General features: G+C 48.9%; 1 protein-coding gene across 1 annotated transcript in view; it reads right to left on the bottom strand.

Moving 5' to 3' along the window:
* Nucleotides 1-484: 484 nt before the first annotated feature.
* The window catches only part of LOC137541988 (alpha-N-acetylgalactosaminide alpha-2,6-sialyltransferase 1-like), a 253,511-nt gene continuing 227,985 nt past the window's right edge, over nt 485-26,010 (bottom strand). The window contains exons 7-8 of the mRNA XM_068263567.1: nt 18,778-18,877; nt 485-716 (exon numbers count right to left, since the gene is read on the bottom strand). Coding sequence (XP_068119668.1) covers nt 546-716; nt 18,778-18,877 — 271 coding nt within the window. The 3' untranslated portion in view covers nt 485-545. The remainder of the gene's footprint in view (nt 717-18,777; nt 18,878-26,010) is intronic.

Below are 26,010 nucleotides of genomic sequence, written 5' to 3' on the forward strand. Positions count from 1 at the left end.
GCATAGCATGGGTTCACAGTAATGGAGGTGCAAGATCAGGTAGGACACAAAAGGAGGAGGACCCTGCCCAAAGGCTTACAATCTAGAGGGAGAGGTAAGGACACGAATGGTAGGGGACCAGAGTTCAGCTGTAGGTTAAGAGCACTTGTGAGGGGTAGTAGGCCAGAGTGAAAAGGTGAGTTTTGATGGCTTTCTTGAAGATGTTGAAGGAGGGGGCTGCCCTAATGGGTGGAGGTAGGGAGTTCCATAGTGTTGGAGCACCTCTTGAGAAGTCCTGGAGGCGTGCATGGGACTGGGTGATTCGGGGGGCGGTTAGGCGAAGCTCATTGGAAGAGCGGAGTGAGCGGCTAGGTGTGTACCTCTGAGTAAGATCGGAAATGTAGGTTGGACAGGTTTTGTGGACAGATTTGTAGATCAGACACAGTATCTTGAATCTGATTCTGGACTGGATAGGGATATCTGAAATCCAGATGAGCTTCCCTGTTTCCTGGACCAAAATGGGAACTAATCCCATCACTGCATTAGCATAGCATATTAAAATCAGCCTATGTCCGCTGGTACAGCTTGATGATATTTTCCTGGTGCATCCTTGCCCATAGATCTTTCTCCATAAGGAAATCATGATTTTTAAACAGAACTGTTTCCATCTTGTCCTTGTCATAGTAATGATCAGAGTACTTTTTGTAATCGTCCGTCATAAATCCATATGCACTGACCTGAAAAATAGAGAAAAAGGTAATATAAAAGTACTCCTAGAAATAAGCAGTTATGGACCTAATATTCTCTATCCATCATTGTCTACTTTCCGGACTATACTGTCAGGAGTTCTACAATCATGTGTCAACACTTTAACAATTATCACATTCCTTAACAAAGCATTCATTTAGAGATTTTCCTTTAGGGTCCATTTACATTTGGGCTGTTAACAGAAATGTACCGCTAGTCGCTGAATCGCCAGCGATCGCTAGTGCTTTTTAAAGCGCCACTGCAATTAAAAGTATATGACCGTATAGTATATGATCTCACTGACGCGAATGCTGGTGATTCCCAATTCAGGTAAACGCAAACACGGTGCTTGCAGCCCCTTTTTAGCCATTGTTGAGCATTTGTGATTGCAATGTAAAGAAACGTGGATTACGTTATCGCAAAAAAAAATCACCTACGCCAAACGCTAATTGTTTTAATATCTCAAGTGTGAATGGGCCCTTAGATCAAGAAAAATAGACCCAGCAATAGACAGAAGAAAAGTAAATAAATTAGACTCTGAAGGCCAGAGAGAGAATAACAGAGCAAAAACTGATCCTGTATAAACTGATCCTGTATAAACTGATCCTTTCTCAGTTTCAAATGGATCGGTTTTTAGCTTTGGGCATCAGATTTTCATCCATGGATTCCGTTCTATCTCCCGTCGCCAGCTGCTTGGTATACCCGTGGTGCATCCGCTCTGTCTGTTTGTTCCGGAATTATATCAGACTACCCAAACTTGCATTCCTTGTTCAGAGCAGACAGAATAGATCCGTTATGAACAGACTGATGTGAGCAGATTCTATTGCTTTGTGTAATGCTGGGGGGTCATACTTTCTGACCACCCAGCACAACAAGGCTAAGAGCTGGATAATGGAAGAGGCTGCACAGGCTGCCCAGAGCTACTGCAGCTCTGGGCTTCTGATAAGACGCAATGGCAACGCAGTGCAAAGTTGTGCTGCTCTTGCGATAGCAAACATTCAGACAGATACAAGACAGACTGGAATGAGGTAGCCAATAGCAAACACAGCAATGGCTACCTCGCAAGGACAGGACTAGGAGGACAGAGGCTGACAGAATAAATGCTTGCTAATCTAGTCACTGCCTCAGTGACAGGAAGCATTCACAAAGACAAGAGTGAGGTAACCAGTAGCAACCACAGCAATGGCTACCTCGCAAGGACAGGACTAGGCTAGCTAAGCACGGGTGATCACGCTAAGCGCGACCTACCAAAACGTGCTAAAAACTGACTAGTTTAATACAGGATATCAACAGTTCGAGTATGTATATATCAGCGGCACTGATATGGTGTAACGATTGGTGTCAACACGCAGAGAAAATCTGATTATTGGGGAACTGCAGATTCACCAGTAATGCAGATATACACCAGATTATGAATGATCTGCAGAATCACTAATAATCCAGGTATGACTAACCTCTGGACACCTGAGTGATGTGAGTGTTTGGTGTAACAGTAAGACTTTGAGTGAGATCCACCAGAGGAACTGGAGGTAGGAAGATGCAGGGAATTCACCCTGGACTGTGGGTGAATCCCTATAAGCCCAATGGCTCGTTAGGAGAGGGGCCTGGGCTAGGTTGCAGGAAGCCCTGCTGCTAAGTGAACCAACTTGCCCTACTGGATGAGAGATCCTTGCTCTCTACACCCTAGTGGCGGGCTAAAGTAATAAAGATACACAGTGCTAGTCTTGGGTGTGAGGAAAGTAGTTACAGCACCCTGGAACTAGCATACATGACATAACATAGAGACAGTTTCCTAAGCTTGGGTGTGAGGTCCGTAGTCACAACACCCTGGAACTAGTCTATAGCATAACCTAGCATGAAGACAGTTTCCTAGTCTTGGGTGTGAGGTCCGTAGTCACAACACCCTGGAACTGGTCTAAAGCATAACATACAATGCGAGAATAATCTAGCTCAGTGTGAATTCCCAGGTCCTCCTGGTTCTAACACACTGTGGGATCTGACTAAGGTCTGTGTGCTAACACATAAAGCATTTGCAATGGCAGACAACCAGCAACTGACAAGCAAGCAGAATATATAGTTGCAGGACTCATCTGCCCCGCCCGAGCCATTCAGCCAATGATGCATCCAGCAGGAATCAGCTGATCGTCCTGATCAGCTGACACTTCCCCTGCTGGTATAAAGGTCCTGACTTCTGGCCCGCGTGCGCGTAGCTATCCATCCATCTATGTGGACTAACAGACCCAGCCACTTTGGACGCGGGAAAAGCCGCTTTGCTATTAGAACATGCGGCGGCTTTTCCGCGTTCTGCCACACTACCAGACGCGTGCCTATGCGTGCAAACCGCCGCGTTGGAGGCGGAATCAGCCGCCTTGCTTTCAGCACATGTAGGGCTTTTCCGCGTTTTCTCACAGTAACCCCCCCCCCCCCCCCCTGAGGAGTGGACTCCGGACATCTCCTTCCTGGCTTTCCAGGATGTAGGTTAGAGAATCCCCTTTTTATCTCATACTCAGGCTGGTCATCAATCAACACAGGGTGGGAGGGAGTGGAATCCACATGCACTGCTGGCTTGAGCAGGGACACCTGAAATGATTTCTTGTCAGCCTGTTTTTTTGGTGATAGAAAGATTTTGGGCCCAAAACCCCTGTCTAAACCGTCTGCTTTGGCGCTTTTGCTATCTGATTCATGCATGAGAGGTAACCGTGAGAAGCAGGATCCGTTAGAAATATCTGTATACTGTCCTGCCTTTCCTGCGACCTGTATCTTGGTATTATCCGCCTCACCCCTCTTTAAACAGTGCTCCTGACAATGGGCTGACCAGTTCAGTAGCTTTCCTGAAGCCCAGTCAATCAGCGGTGAGTGAAGCCGTAACCAGGGCATACCGAGAACAACAGCAGAGCCTTTCATCGGTAGGACCAAGAACTGTAAACTCTCTACATGCAATGCCCCCAAACAAAATGACAGTAGGGGGGTTTGGGAAAGAAACTGGGCACTCCGCAATGGAGAGTCATCCACTGCATTGACCGAAATCTCCCGGTCGGGTGCGGATAACGGTATCCCCAAATTTTTAGCAAAATCGTAATCTATGAGGTTCGCTGCTGAACCCAAGTCCACCATGGCTTCTGTGGACTTGGTCCAACCTTCCCACGTAACCGAACAAAGAAGGATCAGCCGACCATCGTTCAGAGATGAACCCTGCTCACCTATGGTATTGACTAATCCCAGGTGGCAGCATTTGTCTGGTCCAGTGGACCCATATAAAGCATTCTCTTTTGGGCTCCTGTGATTCCTCTTCCCCAGCCTCAGCCCTGTGTACCCAATTTGCATAGGTTCGCTTGGGGGTGAAGGAGACTGAGAAGAGTCATGTAAGATAGACCTTCTGGCCACTCTGCCACAAACCTGTCTCTGGTGGCGTAAACGGCGATCTATCTGTATGGCCAAAGAAATTGCCTCATCCAATGATTCGGGCTCAGTATGACCTATCATTACCTCATGAATAGTATCTGATAATCCGGCCAAAAAACAGTCTAGGAGGGCGAATGCATCCCATCTAGCCGAGACTGCCCACCTCCTGAACTCCGCAGCATAATTCTCTACCAGACCTTTGCCTTGACGTAGAAGCTTAAGCTTCCATTCAGAAGTCGAGGCAATGTCTGGATCATCGTAAATCATAGCCATAGCCTCAAAAAATTCCTCGACAGAGGTCAGGGCCTGATGCCCAATAGGAAGACCATACGCCCAGGTCTGGGAATCCCCAGACAACAGAGTCTTAATGAACGTAATTCTCTGTGCCACGGCCCCAGACGAGTTAGGTCTTAACTCAAAGTATGATAACACTCTATTTCTAAAGTTCCGAAAGTCAGATCTGTCGCCAGAAAACTTTTCAGGTACAGGCATACGTATGTCTGTGCTAAGAGGAGATCACACTGATTGAAGTTCCTGAACAGCCCCAAATATCTGACATATCTGGGTCTGTTGGTTCAAAACTGCCGCGGGAAGTTGGTTTACTGCGGTGGTCAGGACTTCAACATGGCTATACAGTGCATCCATTTGGGTTCGGTCTGCCATTCTGTAACGATTGGTGTCAACATGCAGAGAGAATCTGATTATTGGTGAACTGCAGATTCACCAGTAATGCAGATATACACCAGATTATGAATGATCTGCAGAATCACTAATAATCCAGGTATGACTAACCTCTGGACACCTGAGTGATGTGAGTGTTTGGTGTAACAGTAACACTTTGAGTGAGAACCACCAGAGGAACTGGAGGTAGGAAGATGAAGGGAATTCACCCTGGACTGTGGGTGAATCCCTATAAGCCCAATGGCTCCCTAGGAGAGGGGCCTGGGCTAGGTTGCAGGAAGCCCTGCTGCTAAGTGAACCAACTTGCCCTACTGGATGAGAGATCCTGGCTCTCTAGACCCTAGTGGCGGGCTAAAGTAATAAAGATACACAGTGCTAGTCTTGGGTGTGAGGAAAGTAGTTACAGCACCCTGGAACTAGCATACATGACATAACATAGAGACAGTTTCCTAAGCTTGGGTGTGAGGTCCGTAGTCACAACACCCTGGAACTAGTCTATAGCATAACATAGCATAAAGACAGTTTCCTAAGCTTTGGTGTGAGGTCCGTAGTCATTACACCCTGGAACTAGTCTATAGCATAACATAGCATAAAGACAGTTTCCTAGTCTTGGGTGTGAGGTCCGTAGTCACAACACCCTGGAACTGTTCTAAAGCATAACAAACAATGCGAGAATAATCTAGCTCAGTCTGAATTCCCAGGTCCTCCTGGTTCTAACACACTGTGGGATCTGACTAAGGTCTGTGTGCTAACACATAAAGCATTTGCAATGGCAGACAACCAGCAACTGACAAGCAAGCAGAATATATAGTTGCAGGACTCATCTGCCCCGCCCGAGCCACTCAGCCAATGATGCGTCCAGCAGGAATCAGTTGATCATCCTGATCAGCTGACACTTCCCCTGCTGGTATAAAGGTCCTGACTTCTGGCCCGCACGAGCGTAGCTCTCCATCCATCTATGTGGACTAACAGACCCAGCCATTTTGGACGCAGGAACAGCCGCTTTGCTATTAGAACATGCGGCGGCATTTCCGCGTTCTGCCACACTACCAGACGCGTGCCTACGCGTGCAAGCTGCCGCGTTAGACGCGGAAACAGCCGTTTTGTTGATAGAACATGCGGCGGCTTTTCCACGTTCTGCCACACTACCAGACGTGTGCCTACGCGTGCAAACCGCCGCGTTGGACGCGGAATCAGCCACCTTGCTTTCAGCACACGTGTCGGCTTTTCCGTGTTTTCTCACAATAAGCAAGGGAGACTGGCTAGATCTGGAGCAATACAGCAAATTAACTAGGCAATACAAATAATACAATTTCTCTGCACTAGAAGGAGTACTGTAACAAATAATGATCTAGCAGCCGCGATGGATAGCTCTACCACCGCGGCTGCCTCTCTTCCCCTGCATGCTTCATAAGAGCTGAGGAGTCACTCGCAACTTGTCTGCTGTTGCGAATGCTCTGTGTTAGTACTCAGACCTAGTCAGGTTCCTGCTGATGATAGATGTATATGCAGTGTTTGCGATATACATCTATCTATAGTTAGTATTATTGAGTGTGTTATTGATTATCAGTGGTGCTCACCGCCAGGTCATGATCACGCTTACGCGTGGATTCACGACCATTTTGATGCATTGCGCCTCGGACACACTAAGCCGTGAATAGATTTTCAACCACGAAAATCTACTTCGGCTTCGCGTGAATGCGGACAGAAATCCGCATTCACGCTCGTGAAACCCGGCGCTGAAGTTGTGGTTTGCGGAAATGCCTCAAACTGTGCGGAAGTGACACATTGCAGGCCAATCAGAGTGCCCCAGCCAGGCCCTAGCAACCAATCACAGGAGGGGAGCTATGCCCTCCCCTCCTGAATATAGCGGCGGCCATGATGGAAAAGCTCTGTCCTTGCTACTAGACTGTGGTGCTGAGAGGATTATCTCCAGGCCATTGTTGTTTGAGCAAGTGCATTTATTGTGTTAAAAACAAAGCTTTTTTTTTGCTAACACTGCTCTTATACTGTACACAGTTAGCTAGTCAGTGAGTGATTGCTGTAGTTAGTTGTAGTCAGTGTAGTGTAGTGGGAGTGTGGGAGTCTAGTGATTATTTAACTGTGTGTAGTGCAGGCAGGTTCAGTGCTGCAGTGTAGTCAGTGTAGTGGGAGTGGGGATTATCTGTGTGTAGTGCAGGCAGGCAGGTTAGTGCAGCTGCAGTGTTCACTTGCATATTCCAGTGACAGTTATACACTTGTACTATTTGCAGGCAGCCAGTCACACCGCCGGCGCCGCCACTCTCTGCCAGTGCTGTTCATTCATTCTGTCAGTGACCTTGTGCCGTGCCCAGTGCCCACTGCTCGCTCGCTGGCATATGAGCATCTCATTACACAGTGTGACATCCTTGTGTGCCCACTGCATCCTTCAGTGACCTAGTTGTATATCCAGTGCCCACTGCTGTGCCCACTGCATCCTTCAGTGACCTTGTACTGTGCCCACTGCATCCTTCAGTGACCTAGTTGTATATCCAGTGCCCACTGCTGTGCCCACTGCATCCTTCAGTGACCTTGTACTGTGCCCACTGCATCCTTCAGTGACCTTGTACTGTGCCCACTGCATCCTTCAGTGACCTAGTTGTATATCCAGTGCCCACTGCTGTGCCCACTGCATCCTTCAGTGACCTTGTACTGCGCCCACTGCATCCTTCAGTGACCTAGTTGTATATCCAGTGCCCACTGCTGTGCCCACTGCATCCTTCAGTGACCTTGTACTGTGCCCACTGCATCCTTCAGTGACCTAGTTGTATATCCAGTGCCCACTGCATCCTTCAGTGACCTTGTACTGTGCCCACTGCATCCTTCAGTGCCATTGTACTGTGCCTGGTGCATCCTTCAGTGACCTTGTACTGTCCCCACTGCATCCAGTGATTCATTACTAGCAACATGTCTGGCAGGGTTTCGCGGGGTGAGAGGAAAGGGAGTTCAATTGCCTTAGCCACTTCTGGGACTGCTCCACGTCCAGGGAGAGGACACCCAGCTGTACGTGGTCGTGATGCAGCAGAAAGGGGGGCAGCAAAGCCTGGGCCGAGTCAGCGGACGCCATTGTCCAAATATTTAAAAGTTTCTGGTCCCCGTGTGGTGGTTGAGCAAATGGAACCTGACGTACTCATGGACATCATGACTTCCTCCCAGACCTCTACTGTGAGCACCACTCCAAGCAGCAGCAGCAGCAGCAGCCAACGTCCCACGCTTGTTGTGACATCCACCCCAACACCCACTGGTCAGCAGCCCTCCCAGGATGACAGCGTTCTGTCCCTCAGTCCGGCTTCTGGGAACCTGCTGATGCAAGAAGCTCAGGACTTACTGGGGACTGATGTGGCAGAGATTGAGATCGGGCCACAATCATAAGCGTTGTTGAGTTCTGGTGATGAAGAAGAGGGGTCTGTGTCTGGGGATGTAGGGACAGAAGAGGAGGCGGGGGAGTCAGAGGAAGAGCTGGATTATGATGATGCTGCTGATGATGACGACGTTGTGGACCCTAACTATGTGCAGCCTGCTGAGTCCGTGGAAGAATGGTCAGAGGCAGAGCAGGATGACGAGTCACCTCGGCCTAGGCAAGGATATCGCCATATGTCAGGCAGGGGCAGGGGCATCGGCAGCAGTGGGCGTGGAGGAAGTAGACAGGACACTGCTTCAGCCGGCACCACCACCATGCAACCCCCGGCAACTACTACCACACATTGTTCCGCTGCACCCTCTGCTAGTGGGGGCCGCAGTAAATTAAAGTCACCAGTGTGGGATTGCTTTGAGGAATGTACTGATGACAAAAGGTATGCGGTGTGGGTGTGCAGGTTATGCAGCAAAAGATTGAGCCGTGGGAAAAGTCTGAGCAAGATGGGAACCTCATCCCTCCAGGGCCACCTGAGAAGCCGCCACTGCCGCGAGTATGCGGACTTTAAGAGGAAGCAGGCACTGCTGGCAGGGGTTCCTGAGAGCAGAAGGCCCACCAGCGCAGCAGCATCATCCCTCCCTTTAGGGTCGTGAATCCCCCACAGCAGCAGCAGTAGTAGCACGCAAGCGCTCTTCCACCTCGGCTACTCAGGACACAGACATTGAGGCTGGCAGCCAGTGTTTGTCTCTCTCCTCTGTCTCCCCTGCATCCCAGCATCGTCAGACCCTGCTGAGCGACACCTTTCAGGGTCTGACCAAGCCTCTGCCTCCAAGCCACAGGCGGAACCGCAAACTAAATGGCTTGCTGGCCCGGGCCATGGCATCACAGCTGCTTCCCTACTCCCTGGTGCAGGAGGGGAATGCCATGCGGACGCTGCTCCAATTTGGCATCCCCAAGTGGCAAGTCCCCAGTCGCCACTATTTCAGCAGGAGCGCGATCCCAGCACTCCACAAGTTTGCGGTGGAAAACGTGGCCCGTTCCCTGGACTACTCTGTGGGCAAGCGGGTCCACGTGACCATGGACTCGTGGAGTAGCAGATTTGGGACAGGTCGCTACCTGTCCTTTACGGCCCACTGGGCGATACTGATGGAAGGGAGGGAGGACAAGAGCGCATCAGCCCAGCTAGTGGTGCCACCACGCGGGATCAGGGGGGATGCAGAAGGGTCCTGTCACGACACTCCCTCTGCATCCGGAAAGCAAGCCCGCCTCGGCAGCAGCAGCGCCAAGCCTCGGCACTGCCAAGCCCTTTTAAAATTGGTGACCCTGGGGAAGGAGAGGCTTACAGCCACCAACGTCCTGGCCGCCCTCAGGAAGCAGGAGCGGAGGTGGCTGACCCCCAGAGGCCTGGAAGTGGGGTATGTGGCAGCCGATAACGGGGCCAACCTGGTGGCAGCAGTGCAGCAGGGAAACCTCCAGCACATCCCCTGCTTGGCCCACGTGCTCAATCTTGTGGTGCAGCGCTTCTTGCGCACCTACCAGGGGATGAGCGAGCTGCTTCAGGATGCCCGGGCGGTGGTACGCTTTTTCCGCCTGTCAGCCACTGCCTCTGCACTCTTGTCCACCTTACAGCAGCAGTATGGAAGGCCACAACACCGGATGATCATCGACATGCCAGTTCGCTGGAATTCGACTCTGGCCATGTTGGAGCGGCTGTGTCAGCACAGGCTGGCTCTTAGGGCCTACATGCTAGACCCAAGTGTCCCCAGCAACCAGCAAGTCCCCATGATTACTGCCACTCAGTGGACACTGATGCCGCAAGTATGCCTGGTGCTGAGTCCCTTCCTGGAGGCAACCAAGATGGTCAGTGAGGAGCGGGCCTCTGTGTGCCAGTGGGTGCCCTTGGTTTGTCTACTGGAGCAGGTAATGGACAATTTAATTGAGCGTGGGGATGAAGCCCTGAGGCAGTTGGAAGAACAGGAGCAGATGGCAGCACAGTCCAGCTCAGAGGAGGGCTCACAGCAGGTAGTGGAAGAGTTGGAGGTCCCTAACCTGAATGAGGAGGAGGAGGAGGAGCAGAGTGCAGCAGGCGTTGTACATGGATGGCGGTTTGAGGAGGACAATGACATGGCACAGGAAGAGGACAGGCATGCGTTATGGGACAATGGCGAGGACGAGGAAGATCTTGCTGGCAGGGCCCACTTGTTTCACATGGCTGTGCACATGTTGCGCTGCCTTCGCAGGGACCCCCGGGTGATCCAGATGCGTTCAAGGGAGGACATCTGGATTACCTTGATGCTTGATCCCCGTCTGAAGGGGAAGCTGGGAGACTTAATGACGCCATCCACCACCGAGCAACGCACAAGGGAGTTGAAGGAGGCCCTTGTGCGCAGACTACTGGAAGCATTCCCCCAGCCTTCCACCCCCCCTGTAACTGCTCTGCCAAGCCAGCAAGAGGTGCCTGCCATTGCCACTAGCAGCACAACAACAACCACCAGCAGCAGCAGCAGCAACTGGCGCCCCGGAGACCTGAAGAGCCTAAGCAAGAGCCTGTATGCAGTGCAGCAGCCCAGAACAGAGGTGCCCACCACAGCATCCACCACCAACCAGCACAAGCAACTACTGAACACCATGGTGTCTGACTATATGGGGTCATCCAGTGGGCTCAATGACACCGACAGCCCCGTGGACCCCTTGGAGTACTGGGTCAAGAGACTGGACATCTGGAGCGAGCTTTCCCAGTACGCCCTGGAACTCCTATCCTGCCCTCCTTCCAGTGTCCTCTCAGAGAGATGCTTTAGTGCGGCCGGTGGCGTGGTCACAGAGAAGCGCTCTCGGCTCTCCCACGCCTCTGTGGACAAACTCACCTTCCTGAAAATCAACCAGGCTTGGGTGGAAGGTGAGTTCCTGGCCCCTATTGTCGGACACAGGGGGACATGAAGTGGCTGCTGCATGTGCTGTTGTTAACTATGCCTGCCTTTATAAAGACAGTTACTACCTGCCTAGTGCCTACCTTGGTTAATTTTTTGGTGTTATGGTACTACTACCAGTAAGTTGCCATGGTCCTCCTTCTGAGCTGCTGAACTGACCGCCCGCTTTGTCCTCCTGACTCAGTCGCTACTACACTCTGCGTTCACACTGCCCGGGTCACTGGGTACATTTAATTTTTTGGCCAGCACTATGACGCTGTGCTACTACTACTACCACCAGTATGTTGCCATGGTCCTTCTGTGCTGCTGAACTGACCGCCTGCATTGTCCTCCTCCTCCTGACTCAGTCGCTTCCACCAATGTACTCTGTCTGCGTTATCACTGCCCGGGTCACCGGGTGCATTTAATTTTTTGGCCAGCACTATGACGCTGTGCTGCTACTACTACCACCAGTATGTTGCCATGGTCCTTCTGTGCTGCTGCTGCTGAACTGAACGCCCGCTTTGTCCTCCTCCTCCTCCTGACTCAGTCGCTACCACGGTACCACCAATGCACTCTGTCTGCGTTATCACTGCCCGGGTCACCGGGTGCATTTAATTTTTTGGCCAGCACTATGACGCTGTGCTGCTACTACTACCACCAGTATGTTGCCATGGTCCTTCTGTGCTGCTGCTGCTGAACTGAATGCCCGCTTTTTCCTCCTCCTCCTCCTGACTCAGTCGCTACCACGGTACCACCAATGTACTCTGTCTGCGTTATCACTGCCCGGGTCACCGGGTGCATTTAATTTTTTGGCCAGCACTATGACGCTGTGCTGCTACTACTACCACCAGTATGTTGGCATGGTCCTTCTGTGCTGCTGCTGCTGAACTGACCGCCCGCATTGTCCTCCTCCTCCTGACTCAGTCGCTTCCCGCTGCTGCACTCTGCGTTCACACTGCCCGGGTCACCGGGTGCATTTAATTTTTTGGCCAGCACTATGACGCTGTGCTGCTACTACTACCACCAGTATGTTGCCACGGTCCTTCCTTCCGTGCTGCTGCTGCTGCTGCTGAACTGAACGCCCGCTTTGTCCTCCTCCTGACTCAGTCGCTACCACGGTACCACTAATGCACTCTGTCTGCGTTATCACTGCCCGGGTCACCGGGTGCATTTAATTTTTTGGCCAGCACTATGACGCTGTGCTGCTACTACTACCACCAGTATGTTGCCATGGTCCTTCTGTGCTGCTGCTGCTGCTGCTGAACTGAACGCCCGCTTTGTCCTCCTCCTGACTCAGTCGCTACCACGGTACCACCAATGCACTCTGTCTGCGTTATCACTGCCCGGGTCACCGGGTGCATTTAATTTTTTTTGGCCAGCACTATGACGCTGTGCTGCTACTACTACCACCAGTATGTTGCCATGGTCCTTCTGTGCTGCTGCTGCTGCTGAACTGAACGCCCGCTTTGTCCTCCTCCTCCTCCTGACTCAGTCGCTACCACGGTACCACCAATGCACTCTGTCTGCGTTATCACGGCCCGGGTCACCGGGTGCATTTAATTTTTTGGCCAGCACTATGACGCTGTGCTGCTACTACTACCACCAGTATGTTGCCATGGTCCTTCTGTGCTGCTGAATTGACCGCCGGCATTGTCCTCCTCCTCCTGACTCACTCGCTTCCACCAATGTACTCTGTCTGCGTTCACACTGCCCGGGTCACCGGGAGCATTTAATTTTTTGGCCAGCACTATGAAGCTGTGCTGCTACTACTACTACCAGTATGTTGCCGTGGTCCTTCTGTGCTGCTGAACTGACTGCCCGCATAGTCCTTCTCCTGACTCAGTCGCTACCACCACTGCACTCTGCGTTCACACTGCCCGTGTCCACTGACAACTCTGCTGCGATGTCATTGCTAATTGCTGCAAAAAAAACAAAAAAAAATTACAAAAACCTCTCTGGAGCCTTTTTGGCGTCAGCCACTCATCCTCCTCCAGCGGGACCTTCGCCGCCAAGTGCCATTGGAACTCGCCTTCACCTCTTTGACTGCTTAACGCGTATATCCCTTTTTAAAACCACTAATACCAATTAATAGCCCCATTTAAAGTGTTGATTTCACTTTAAAATCCATTTTCTCTAGAAAAAAAAAATAAGGGGAATTTTTTATGTTGAAGTTATGTTGCCCCTTATCACCTCGATAATCCATGCAATTTGGGGGATTGTAGCATGTATGGGGGCTTTGTTATTAACGTTAAAAGAAAATCCGCCTCCGGGCGGGAATCCACGCGTGATTACGCCATTCACGGCAGAAAATCCGCGTGGTTGCGTGGACGCGGACGAAAATCCGCATGCGGCGGGGCCGAATGCGGATTTTTTTTTGCAACCACGCGGATTGCCGACTTCGTGGATGAGGCACATCCGAGCATCCCTGTTGATTATCTGTGTATGACTCTAGGCTTTTCCTGACTATTCTTCCTCTCAGTGATTCTGTACCTTTGCCCATCTGATCTTGCTGCTGGCTCTGCCTGTTAACCGTTTCCTCTCTGCCTTCTGATTTTGTACCGTATCTACCTGTCTGTTGCCAACTCAATTCGTCTGACCTCTCTACTCACCAGTGAGCCCTCGTCACTGGTGAGGTACTCTCTGTACTGATAGTGCCCACCAGCTCCTCTGGTGAGGTATAGCTAAATCTACTAGTACCTACTGTTGCACCAAGCACTTCCTGCACATTTGCTATCACGTCTTGTATCTATACTTGCATTATTGGTGATTCTGCAGATCACCACATAATCAGGTATAGCATCTGTATTATTGGTGATACTGCAGATCACCATAAAATCAGAGATCTGATTGAGGCTTACTGTAATAATACAGCCTGATCCCCGTGCCTGCAACGAGCCGGACACTTCCGGCTTGCGTTCCACGACGTCTCCTCCAGTGGCAGGTTGCCGGCATCAATAGCAAACAGGGGAACGCGTATGGCGACGATCGGAATGACGTTATGGACGTCAGCCGACGTCCTGATGTCAAACGCCTCCGATCCAGCCCATAGTGCTGCCTGGAACTCATTGGTCCGGGCAGCGCAGGGCTCTGGCGGGGGGGGGGGGGCTCTTCAGCCGCTGCGTGCGGGCGATCGCTCCCTTGCCTTAATCCTCCACTTGAAGAACTACCAAAATGTAATCACGAGAAAAAAATCATCCTTTCTATCACAAGAGATTGCAAATGCAGTTAACAAACCAGCCCAACTGTTCCACACAGTGGAAAAACTCTGCAACCCGGCATGTCAAAAACGTAATATCGAGTCTTCAAAGGACCGCTGTGACCAATTTGCCCATTTCTTCACAGACAAAGTCTCCGCTATAAGGTCCGCCATCCAACTTACAGCATATGAGCCTAATATAGCGCCGAAGACTATTCGCAGAGACAACATAACACCTTGGTCAAACTTCAAAGAAATTGATGAAGAAGTCACATCAAGCATCCTCCGTCACCTCCGCCTAACTACCTGTGACCTGGATCCTGGCCCAACACAGTTCATGTTAAACTGTCCCGACCTGTTCGTACCGGTATTCCTCAACATTGTTACCTGTTCCTTACAATCAGGGATATTTCCTGCTTTACTGAAGAAAGCAATCATCAGGCCTCTCCTTAAAAAACCCTCCCTGGACCCAGATGCAATGACCAGCTACAGACCTGTCCCTAACCTCCCCTTTCTGGGCAAGCTAATTGAAAAAGCTGTATACCTCCAGCTAGAAGCCAAAATCCTACAAAACAACAGTTATGACCCATTCCAGTCTGGCTTCAGGAAACACCACAGCACTGAAACTGCCCTCATCCAAATATGCAACCACCTGCTCATGGCAAGAGACAGAGGAGAGTGCTCGATCCTCATACTGCTTGACCTTTCTGCAGCCTTTGATACAGTTGACCATGACATCTTAATAAACAGGCTACAGGAATACTGCGGCATTGATGGCATAGTTCTTCAGTGGTTCCAATCCTTCTTGAGTGGCAGAACCCACAAAGTATCTATTGGGGCCCTTCCTGTCCACCCCTGTATCACTTAAGTATGGGGTGCCCCAGGGCTCAATCCTCTCTCCCCTGCTTTTCACGATTTACATGTTACCGCTTGGAAAACTAATCCAAAAACATGGCCTGACATACCACTGCTATGCAGACGACACCCAACTATATCTTTCCTTCAAGCCTGGTGTGACAGACCCAACTCTAACTATAAACGCCTGCTTACGTGAACTACAGAAATGGATGAATGACAACTGGCTGAAACTAAATGCAGACAAAACTGAAGTCCTTCTGATTGGAGGGCAGAGCATGATAACAAAACAACTTAACTTGCAGTCTTCACCACTAGGAATAGGAGGCACGGATCTATGCAGCTCTGATCATGTGCGTAGCCTGGGAGTTCTAATTGATGGGAATTTAAACTTCAGAACTCAAATCTCCGCTGTGGCGAAATCATCCTATTTTCACCTGAAGAACATTGCAAAAATCAAGCACCTCATACCCCCAGAAGATCTGCCAACCTTAGTCCATGCCTTCATCACATCCCGACTGGACTACTGTAATGCTCTCTACACTGGCCTTCCAAAAAAGGTCTTGTACTGCCTACAGCTGATACAGAATACTGCTGCCAGACTGCTAACCAACCAACCCCGTTACTGCCACATAACGCCAGTCCTGCACTCCCTTCACTGGCTACCTATAGAATGGAGGGTCCTATTCAAGATCGGCCTACTGATATTTAAATCCCTGAATAATCTGGGCCCTGGATACATGAAAGATATGTTGCAGCTACATAGCAATCCCCGCATTCTCAGATCCACAGGTTCTAATAATCTAGTCATACCCAGAGTCCACTTGGAATCTTTTGGTCCCAGAGCCTTCTGTCATGCTGCCCCTATGTTTTGGAACTCCTTACCTCAACAGATCAGGACAGCTCCATCCCTGGACGTGATTAAATCCAGACTGAAAACCCACCTGTTCAGTTTGGCATTGGCAGAAATATAACTTTTGTTGTGTGAATACTTCATCCTACTACCAATTACTGAACCTGAGAGAGCCTAAGCGCTTTGAGTCCTATGGGAGAAAAGCGCTATAGAAATGTTATTGTATTGTATTATTGCATATGCAGTGAGCTGGGTTCACTCAACACAACAGGTAGTTATATGGAGTGAGGTGGGTTCACTGAACAATAAAGGTAGTTATATGCAGTGAGGTGGGTTCACTCAACAGTAAAGGTAGTTATATATGCAGTGAGCTGGGTTCACTCAACACAACAGGTAGTTAGATGCAGTGAGCTGGGTTCACTCAACACAACAGGTAGTTAGATGGAGTGAGCTGGGTTCACTCAACACAACAGGTAGTTATATGCAGTGAGCTGGGTTCACTCAACACAACAGGTAGTTAAATGCAGTGAGCTGGGTTCACTCAACACAACAGGTAGTTATATGCAGTGAGGTGGGTTCACTGGACAATAAAGGTAGTTATATGCAGTGAGGTGGGTTCACTGAACAGTAAAGGTAGTTATATATGCAGTGAGCTGGGTTCACTCAACACAACAGGTAGTTAGATGCAGTGAGCTGGGTTCACTCAACACAACAGATAGTTATATGCAGTGAGCTGGGTTCACTCAACACAACAGGTAGTTATATGCAGTGAGGTGGGTTCACTGGACAATAAAGGTAGTTATATGCAGTGAGGTGGGTTCACTCAACAGTAAAGGTAGTTATATGCAGTGAGCTGGGTTCACTCAACACAACAGGTAGTTAGATGCAGTGAGCTGGGTTCACTCAACACAACAGATAGTTATATGCAGTGAGCTGGGTTCACTCAACACAACAGGTAGTTATATGCAGTGAGGTGGGTTCACTCAACAGTAAAGGTAGTTATATGCAGTGAGCTGGGTTCACTCAACACAACAGGTAGTTATATGCAGTGAGGTGGGTTCACTCAACAGTAAAGGTAGTTATATGCAGTGAGCTGGGTTCACTCAACACAACAGGTAGTTAGATGCAGTGAGCTGGGTTCACTCAAAACAACAGGTAGTTAGATGCAGTGAGGTTGGTTCACTGAACAGTAAAGGTAGCTAGATGCAGTGAGCTGGGTTCACTCAACACAACAGGTAGTTAGATGCAGTGAGCTGGGTTCACTCAACACAACAGGTAGTTAGATGCAGTAAGCTGGGTTCACTCAACACAAAGCTAGGTATATGCAGTGATGAGGTGGGTTAAGTAAACACAACAGGTACTGGGGTATATGCAGTACTGGGTAGTACAATGTGCAGCTCCCTGTCACACACACAGGTAGTCACTGAATGTGCTGGGCTGCTGGCAGTGGCACACACACTGTCAATTAGCAAGGCTGTGCATGCAACAAAAGTGTCAGTTTGACACACACACACACACACACACACACACACACACACACACACACACACACACACACACACACACACATACACACACACACACACACACACAGAACAGGATTAGCTCTGAAAAGAGCTGTCTCTGAAAAGAGCTGTTGAGGGGTGCTATAAAAGCAATAATAATCAGCCAGGAGCAAGCTAAGCAGCCAACAACCTAACTAATCTGTCCCTAGGAGAACAATCTGCAGCAGCTCACCCTAGTCTGTCTAATAGCAGGCAGACGAGTGACTGTAATGGCCGCCGGAGGCTGCCTTATATAAGGGGGGGGTGGGGCTCCAGGGCATAGTAGCCTGAATGGCTACAATGTGCCTGCTGACTGTGATGCAGAGGGTCAAAGTTGACCCTCATAGTGCATTATGGGGCAAATCGAACTTCCGCAAAAGTTCGCCAGGCGAACGTGAACCACCAAAGTTCGCCTGGAACCGGTCGCCGGCAAACCGTTCGCTACATATCTAGTCAAATACTGCTCTCTGGTGCTGAAGGAGGCATCAGAAGTTTTTGGGAGCCCGAGTTCTACTGAAAGACTCCTTGTCTCGCGCACTTAGTATGGAGCTGCCTGTCTTCAGGAGGATTTGGCTCCCAAAGACTTTGAAGTCCTCCATGGCGGGGGATTCAAACAGGACAACCAGCGCTTAACGGAGGGGGCCAGGAGAGGAGCAGGAAGGCTCTATAAGATCCCGAGTCCTCCCTCTCCTTAGGGAAGTATCTTGATGATTCACAATGACTTTAACAAGCTTTAGCTATCCCTTCTCTGATTTTCTATTTTATTGTACAACTACAAAAGTTTGTTGATAAAAAAAAAATCCCCAAAATTCTCATTTTGACAAAGTATTTTTACTGCAAAATTGATTAAAATACACTTGAAGTAAGAGAAGTATGAAGGCTGCCATATTTCTTTCCCTTAAACAATGTACAATGCCTGGCTGTCCTGTGGATCCTCTGTCTCTGATACTTTTGGCCATAGACCCTGAAGAAGCATGCAGCTCAGATGTATGTCTTTGGGGCCTGCTTCTTTACATGTGTGATTCTGACACTACCAATGCATGAAAGACCAGCAGGATTGCCAGATATTGTTTAATAGGAAACTAATATGGCTGCTTCCTTATTCCTCTCATTTCTTGTGTGCTCTAAAATATATGTTCACTTTATCTTTTGGAACAGTCAGCCTGCTACTCCAAACACACTATTTAAGTCAAAAAGTGTTAATTGTTCAGTGCTGTTGAGAAGATACTACGTCTTACCACGTCACATAGATGTAGAGCTGTCAGTAGAAACAGGGCACCAGCACTTGGTCTATATATATCCCAGTACTTTCCATCTAGTGTTGTTGACCTTAGAAATCTGTAGAGACATGTAAATATATACTGTTCACTTATCTCTCACAACAGTGTTGTCGGTTCTGCTAGGAAAAAAATAAAACAATCACTTATTGTGTACTTTCATCCAGAAAGTAACAGCTTATTGTTTTTATCTGCCATGCAAGGATTTTTTTTTGTGTAATTAAAATTGAATCTGTCAGGTTAACCTCTTCTTTCCCTGCACCTCTTGTAAGATGACTGCAGAAAGTAACAGTTTGTTCAGTAGCATTAACATGAAGACCCCACCCTTCCCAACTTCTCCAACTCATAGGAGTGTGATGCCATTACAACAAAACGATTGAAAAACGTTGTAAAAAGATATGATAAGTGCTTAAAGTGTACCTGCAATAAGGGAATGAGTTTATTTTCAGGGATGATCATCCGGATTCTGGATATCCGGGTAACCCGGATATCCGAACTGTTTTCAGCTATCCGATCGGATTCCGGATACCTGGGCCCAAATCTGGATAGCTCTATGCTGATATTTGGTCGCATACCCGGATATCCGTGGATATCATGCGGACATCCGGATCTGGGTACTGTTACCATGGAAATGATGTCCATGACGTCATTGAGCCAATCAGAGGGCTCCCAACCTAAGCCCAAGCAACCAATCACAGAGGGGAACCTTGGTCAGTCCCTCCTGTATATAAAGAGGTGGCCATGATGAGAATCTCGTCCTTGCTTTGTGACTGCCACTGAGAGACAACTCCAGTGTTTTTGGCTAAAGCAAGTGCATTATACTGTGTTAGGGCCCTTTTCCACTAGCAAGCGCGATCGCAAGCGCTAATCACCTGCGCTTGCGATCACGCAGGCTCCTTTTTCCACTGTCGGCGTTCTGCTGTACCGACGCCGGGAATGTATTGCGATTGCGTCGTGAATCGCGCAGGACGGCGATCGCGTTTTGACAAAAACGAATCGCGATCGAAACGCCGTAGTGGAAAAAGAGCACCGCGATTTACATGTTATCGCGGTGCTCTAGCGATTAGAAAAACGGCTGCGATGCGCTTTTTAAATCGCATCGCAGCCAGTGGAAAAAGGCCCTTAAACCCAGCATTTTTACAGCTTAAAGAGAAACTCCGACCAAGAATTGAACTTAATCCCAAACAGTAGCTGATAACCCCTTTTACATGAGAAATGTATTCCTTTTCACAAACCGACCATCAGGGGGCGCTGTATGACTAATATTGTGGTGAAACCCCTCCCACAAGAAGCTCTGAGTACCAAGGTACTTCCAGCAGTTTCCTGTCTGTGAACCTTGTTGCCTTGTGGGAGATAGCTGTTTACCGCTGTTTCCAACTGCCAAAACAGTATACAGCAGCCACATCACTTGCCAGCAGTAAAAATGTCACCATGTGAGAAATGTCAGAATATAAATCAGGGATTTGAAAGATTTTACAATGGACAAAAACTGACTAAATCATTTATACATAATTATTGTAAAAATGAAGCACTTTATTTATTACAATATTTTCACTGGAGTTCCTCTTTAACACCTGTATTATAGCTACCATGTTTCCAGAAAAATAAGACACTGTCTTATATTAATTTTTCCTTAAAAAAATATGTGCTAGGGCTTATTTTCGGGGAAGTCTTATTTTGTGGTGCTAGCCAGATCCCCCTTCAGTATTTAGCTAGATCTCCCCTAGTATATAGCCAGAAACCCCTAGTGTATACCCACACACCCTCACACCCCCCAGTATATGGCCAAAATCCCCCTAATATGTAGCCAGCGTATATAGGCATATTCCCCCCCTCTCCCTGCCTCTGCTGCAGATGTTAACACCTCTCCATGTGAATGCATGGAATTCAACTGACTAAGCTTAGACATCCAGTACAATCAGGACGGTTGCGCTGCTGCTGCAGTCAATTTACCTCCTTTGTTGCTGACCCCCTCCTCCATAAAGTCGGACCCCCCTCCGTTTTGGCTGTGCATAATTCAAATATCAGATCAGCGGGTAAAGGCAGATAAACTTGTACAGTATCATCGCCGCCGTATACAGGAAGTGATCTCTGTTTACTTTCTGTATACGTTAGCGCTGTTACTATACAACTTTAGATGCCTTTCCCTGCTGATCTGAGATCTGCATTATGCACAGCGCACGCCAGAGGGAGATCCGATTTGCTGGAGGAGGGGGGCCAGCAGCAGGGAGGTAAATCGGCAGCACAGCGGTGGTGCGGGCGGGGTGGGTGGCTCCGCGGCATGGAGGATCGCGGGGGGGGGGTGTCTTATTTTCGGGGAATGTCTTATATTTTAAGCATGCTTGAAATATAAGGGATGTCTTATTTTCGGGGGATGTCTTAATTTAGGGGAAAGACGGTAGTAGTGTGTTGTATTGTGATTGTAGTTAGTGTGTGTCTCTGTGAGCTGTGACAGTCTCTGCTGTCTGTGAGCTGTGACAGTCTCTGTTGCAGCCTGTAGCAGCTCTGCTAGTTAGGTGTCTGTGTCTGTGTGTGCTGTTTGTGCAAACAGGCCAGACCTGTGCTATTGCCTTAGCTACAGTATAGTTTAGGGCATAGGGAAAATTACTGTATTATTGTGTAGTTATTCAGTACTGCAGTGCTAGTTGTTAGAGTAGTACTGTCTGTGTGACTACTGCATTTCTGCTGTGCTGCTGACTTTGAGTGTCAGTGTGTGTGACAGACCATCCGTTAGTGTGCACTCTGTGTTCTATTCTGCTGTCTGTCACTCCGTGCAGATACATTCAAGTCCAACACCAATTACCCCGATTTGAATAAAGTGCAAGTACCCCACATCCATCTGGTGACATCATCATCATCACACACAAACTTGCACTATGTCTGCTGGCACTGGCACCCGGGGGGAGGCCATCAAGGCCAAGAAGAGAGGGAACATTGCTGGCACTGTCACCGCCAGCAGTTCTGCCGCACCGGTGTCCATTTTACCGCTAGCCAATGGCCATGGATGCACTTGGTGCCCAGCTGATAGGGGGAGTCACACTGCACATGTGCAGCAGCATGTAGCGGCCATTTTTCAGCAGGGTCGACGCCGCAAATTGGAGGAGAAAGACGTAGAGCCTGTGATGCAGCTGATGGTGGATGACAAGCAGTCCACCACCAGCTCTACAACACACACCTCCACCCCCACCATCACTCCTGTTCCCAGGAGCAGCAGCAGCCATGCAGCAGTGCATGGCGACTCGTCGGTCATCATGTTGACCCCAGTGGGCAGCCTACCCTCAGTCAGCGTGCTCTGTAGTCCAGACACCGAGAGCGTAATGAGGGCTGTTACCACCACTGACATTCTGGCCACAATGAGGTTTGCGGAAGAGTCAAAGATGGTGATGGTGATTGTTGGGGGGGGATTCCTTGCCTGAGGTGTCAGCAAAAGAGGGGTTTGGGGGGTCATCAACATCCCAGCAATTGTTTGAGAAGGGGGAGTATGATGTGTATGATGCTGGTGATAATAATTATGATGATGATGATGACGAGAGAAAGGACCGTGACTACCAACCCCAGGAGGGGGATGTTGGCTCTGATTCTGAAGAAGAGGAGGCATGCATGGATCTGGAATGGAGGATCAGCATCACTGACATTGGCAGGAGCAACTAGTGCTGGGCGTAATGGAAAAAACTACGCTTACGGATCATTACGCGTAATTTTACGCTATTACGCATTACGGAATTACGGTTACGGCGTAGACATTTATCTACGTTTCATGTCTGTAATTACACATGGTCCTTATGCAATTACGCGTAAGAATACCATAATGCAAGTTGTTACGGTGTTGTCTTACGCAAAATTTCCTACTAGCAATTAATGCGTAAGGCCATGCTCCCAAGCGGAAAAGTTGATGCATGGATCAATGTTAGGTAGCCGCCGACTTTAAGGGTTAATAGCAAAGCCCTCTAAATTGCTAAGAGCCTCAAATTTGGAGAATATATTAAGGAGATCAGAAGGAATAAGAGGAAACATTTTTTTTTTCAAAAAGACCTTATAGTTTTTCAGAAAATCGATTTTAAAGTTTCAAAGGAAAAATGTATACATTTAAAAAGCCGCCGACTTTAACGGTTAATAGCAAAGCCTGCTTAAAATTTAGGAACACCAAATTCCCAGGGTATATTAAGGGGATCAGTGGGAATAAGAGGAAAACATTTTTTTCAAAAAGACCTTATAGTTTTTGAGAAAATTGATTTTTAAGTTTCAAGGGGAAAAATGTCTTTTAAATGCGGAAAATGTCATTTTTTTTTGCACAGGTAACAATAGTGTATTATTTTCATAGATTCCCCCAAGTGGGAAGAGTTTTACTTACTTCGTTCTGAGTGTGGGAAATATAAAAAAAAAACGACGTGGGGTCCCCCCTCCCAGACCTCTTTAAACCCTTGTCCCCCATGCAGGCTGGGATAGCCAGAAGGCGGAGCACCGGCCGCGTGGGGCTCCGCACCCTGACTATACCAGCCCGCATGGTCCATGGATTGGAGGGTCTCGGAAGGGGAGGGGCAGCCAAGCTTTCCCCTCCCCCTCCGAGCCCTTGTCCAATCCAAGGACAAGGGGCTCTTCTCCACCTCCAATGGGTGGTGGAGGTGGGGGCCGCAATTTCCTGGGGGGGGGGTCATGGTGGCACCTGGGAGTCCCCTTTAAAAAGGGGTCCCCCAGATGCCCACCCCCCCTCCCAGGAGAAATGAGTATAGGGGTACTTGTACCTCTTACCCATTTCCTTTAAGAGTTAAAAGTAAATAAACACACAAACACTTAGAAAAAGTATTTTAATTGAACAAAAAACATAACCACAAAAAAAGTCCTTTAATATTCTTAATTAACCACTAATACTTACCTGTCCCTTTAAATAAATGATCCCTCGCAATAGCCTCTGAAATTTTCTATCAGTTACAATGTAACAAAGTTATTACAATGTAACAACTTTGTTACATTGTAACTACGCCGCACCCGACGTCACTCGCCGCTCAGCCGCCGCATACACTTACGCGTCCTTGCAGGACCCTAAGTCCCCGCCGGCTCCCGCTGCCCACCCCACCCACATCTGTCACCCACATGTCACCCACAGGCAGGGCGGAGCTAAGGAGTCACGTGGGACGGAAGGAGGAAGCTAAGCGGGGACTGTGGTGTGCAGCGGAGATCCGACCGCGGCGGTGCTGACACGCACATACAAGCGCTTATGCTTTGGAATCCGGTACGCATGTTTTTATGCAGTTTTAGTAATAAATGAAAAAAGTTTTTATGCTATGCGAGTCCCGCTTTATATATTCAAAGGTCCTGAATTGTGATTGCCCAGGATGGAGGGTTTATATGCTTGAAACACAAGAAGCAATCTGGTGAGTGAGACTCACTAAGGGGGTGAAAATATTCCCCCGTGTTTCCTCTGTATACTGGTGGAGGCTGCTTTTACACTATCATATGAAGTGAATCACTGGGTGGTTCATTAGAAGCAATATTGCACTATATTTGGAATTTTTTACAGGGAAATCCTATGCCACGCTGCGAGGTCAGGATTGTGATCGCAATAAAGGTACCACTGGCAGTAATCCTCCAACTCCCAAGTCCACGCAGGCAAGGACAGGAAGCTCCAGCGATCTCGGGGTGATGTCGGACATGCAGACATTCTTTAGTCCAACGCCTCACCATAGCCCTTCCAGATCCACCCTCCACCAACGCCTGGACCGGCAGGTAGCCGACTACCTGGCCTTAACTGTGGATGTAGACACTGCGAGCAGCGATGATGAACCCTTGACCTACTGGGTGCGCAGGCTTGACCTGTGGCCAGACCTGTCCCAATTTGCCATCCAACTTCTCTCTTGCCCTGCCGCAAGCGTCCTGTCAGAAAGGACCTTCAATGCAGCTGGAGGCATTGTCATTGAGAAGAGAAGTCGCTTAAGTCACAACAGTGTTCAGTACCTCACCTTTATCAAAATGAATGAGGCATGGATCCTGGAGGGCTACTGCCCGACCGAAGACTAAGTCAGTCCCCACATACAGCATCTCTGCCTGCAGGCTGCTTGCCTTCTCCACCACCACCAACAGGGTCCAGGACTCTAGGTGGATCCCTGAATTTTTAAGGCCGCTGCTAGCAGCGGCCACTATACAAATTTTTCTGGTGCGTGTACATGCCTGCCTAATTTTTCTGGCTGCACTGCGGGCGGCTGCAACAAAAAAAAACAAAAGACATGTACATGTGCCCATCCCCCTTCGTGATCACCTTGCCGCAGTGAAGGCGCTTGCGTATCACAATGACGCAATGACCGCCGGCTATGTGAGAGTCTCGGGTGGGGAGGGTATACCAAAGATAATTGTTGCTTCATTGTGGTCAGACCAAATTTGAACAGCTGGACAGTCACTGTTCTGTCATTCAGCTACATCAGCCGTGCGACCATATGGGCTGTAAAGCCACCAAAACCTGCACTCTCGTCATGGTGCGCACCAGTCCAGCACGGCCGTCAATACACAAATGGCTGTTTGCAGTCACTGCATACCTTTCACTGCATTCTCGTTAAAGGATTTAAAGTTGATTCATTACAATTAGGGCCTCAAAATTCTTCCTGAGTCCTGTATTCTTATTTTTGGTCACTACCTCGGGGCGGGCATGCCTGATGCCCTCCTTGCCTGGATGTGTGGTGGTAGCCGTTTGTTAGGCTACAACTCTGGACCGGAATCACACCAGCAATGATTCCCCGGCCACAATAGCACACTTGCCCTCCATAATAGATTCTCGTTGCAGGTACTGAACAGCAAGTAAAAAATGTAATGTAAAAAAAAAAAGATATAAGCTTTAACAATGGTAGAGAAAGAACCATCGAAAGTTGATAAGGCAGACAGACATTACCTAACCTGACATCACTGAGTGAGGAAAAGCAATCTCGCCATGGTGCGCACAGCGCAGTAGTCCACCACGGCCGTCACAACACAAATAGCTGTTTGCGGTGCATTACACAGTGGGTTTGGTGTGTCGGTGTGAAGCAGTACACTAATTACACTCCCTGATTGATGTATATGTTACGGCCAGAACCCGAAGTTTGGCCACTTCTAGTTCTGGCCGGCCACTTCGGGTTCTGGCCGGCCAATGCGCGAAGTGGCCGCTGCGCTGCGGCCAATGTTAGAAATGGATTGATTCCTCTGAGGTTAATGTATCTTCTGCGCCGC

The sequence above is a fragment of the Hyperolius riggenbachi genome, chromosome 12, assembly GCF_040937935.1.
Source record: "Hyperolius riggenbachi isolate aHypRig1 chromosome 12, aHypRig1.pri, whole genome shotgun sequence".
In the NCBI taxonomy this organism is placed as follows: domain Eukaryota; kingdom Metazoa; phylum Chordata; class Amphibia; order Anura; family Hyperoliidae; genus Hyperolius; species Hyperolius riggenbachi.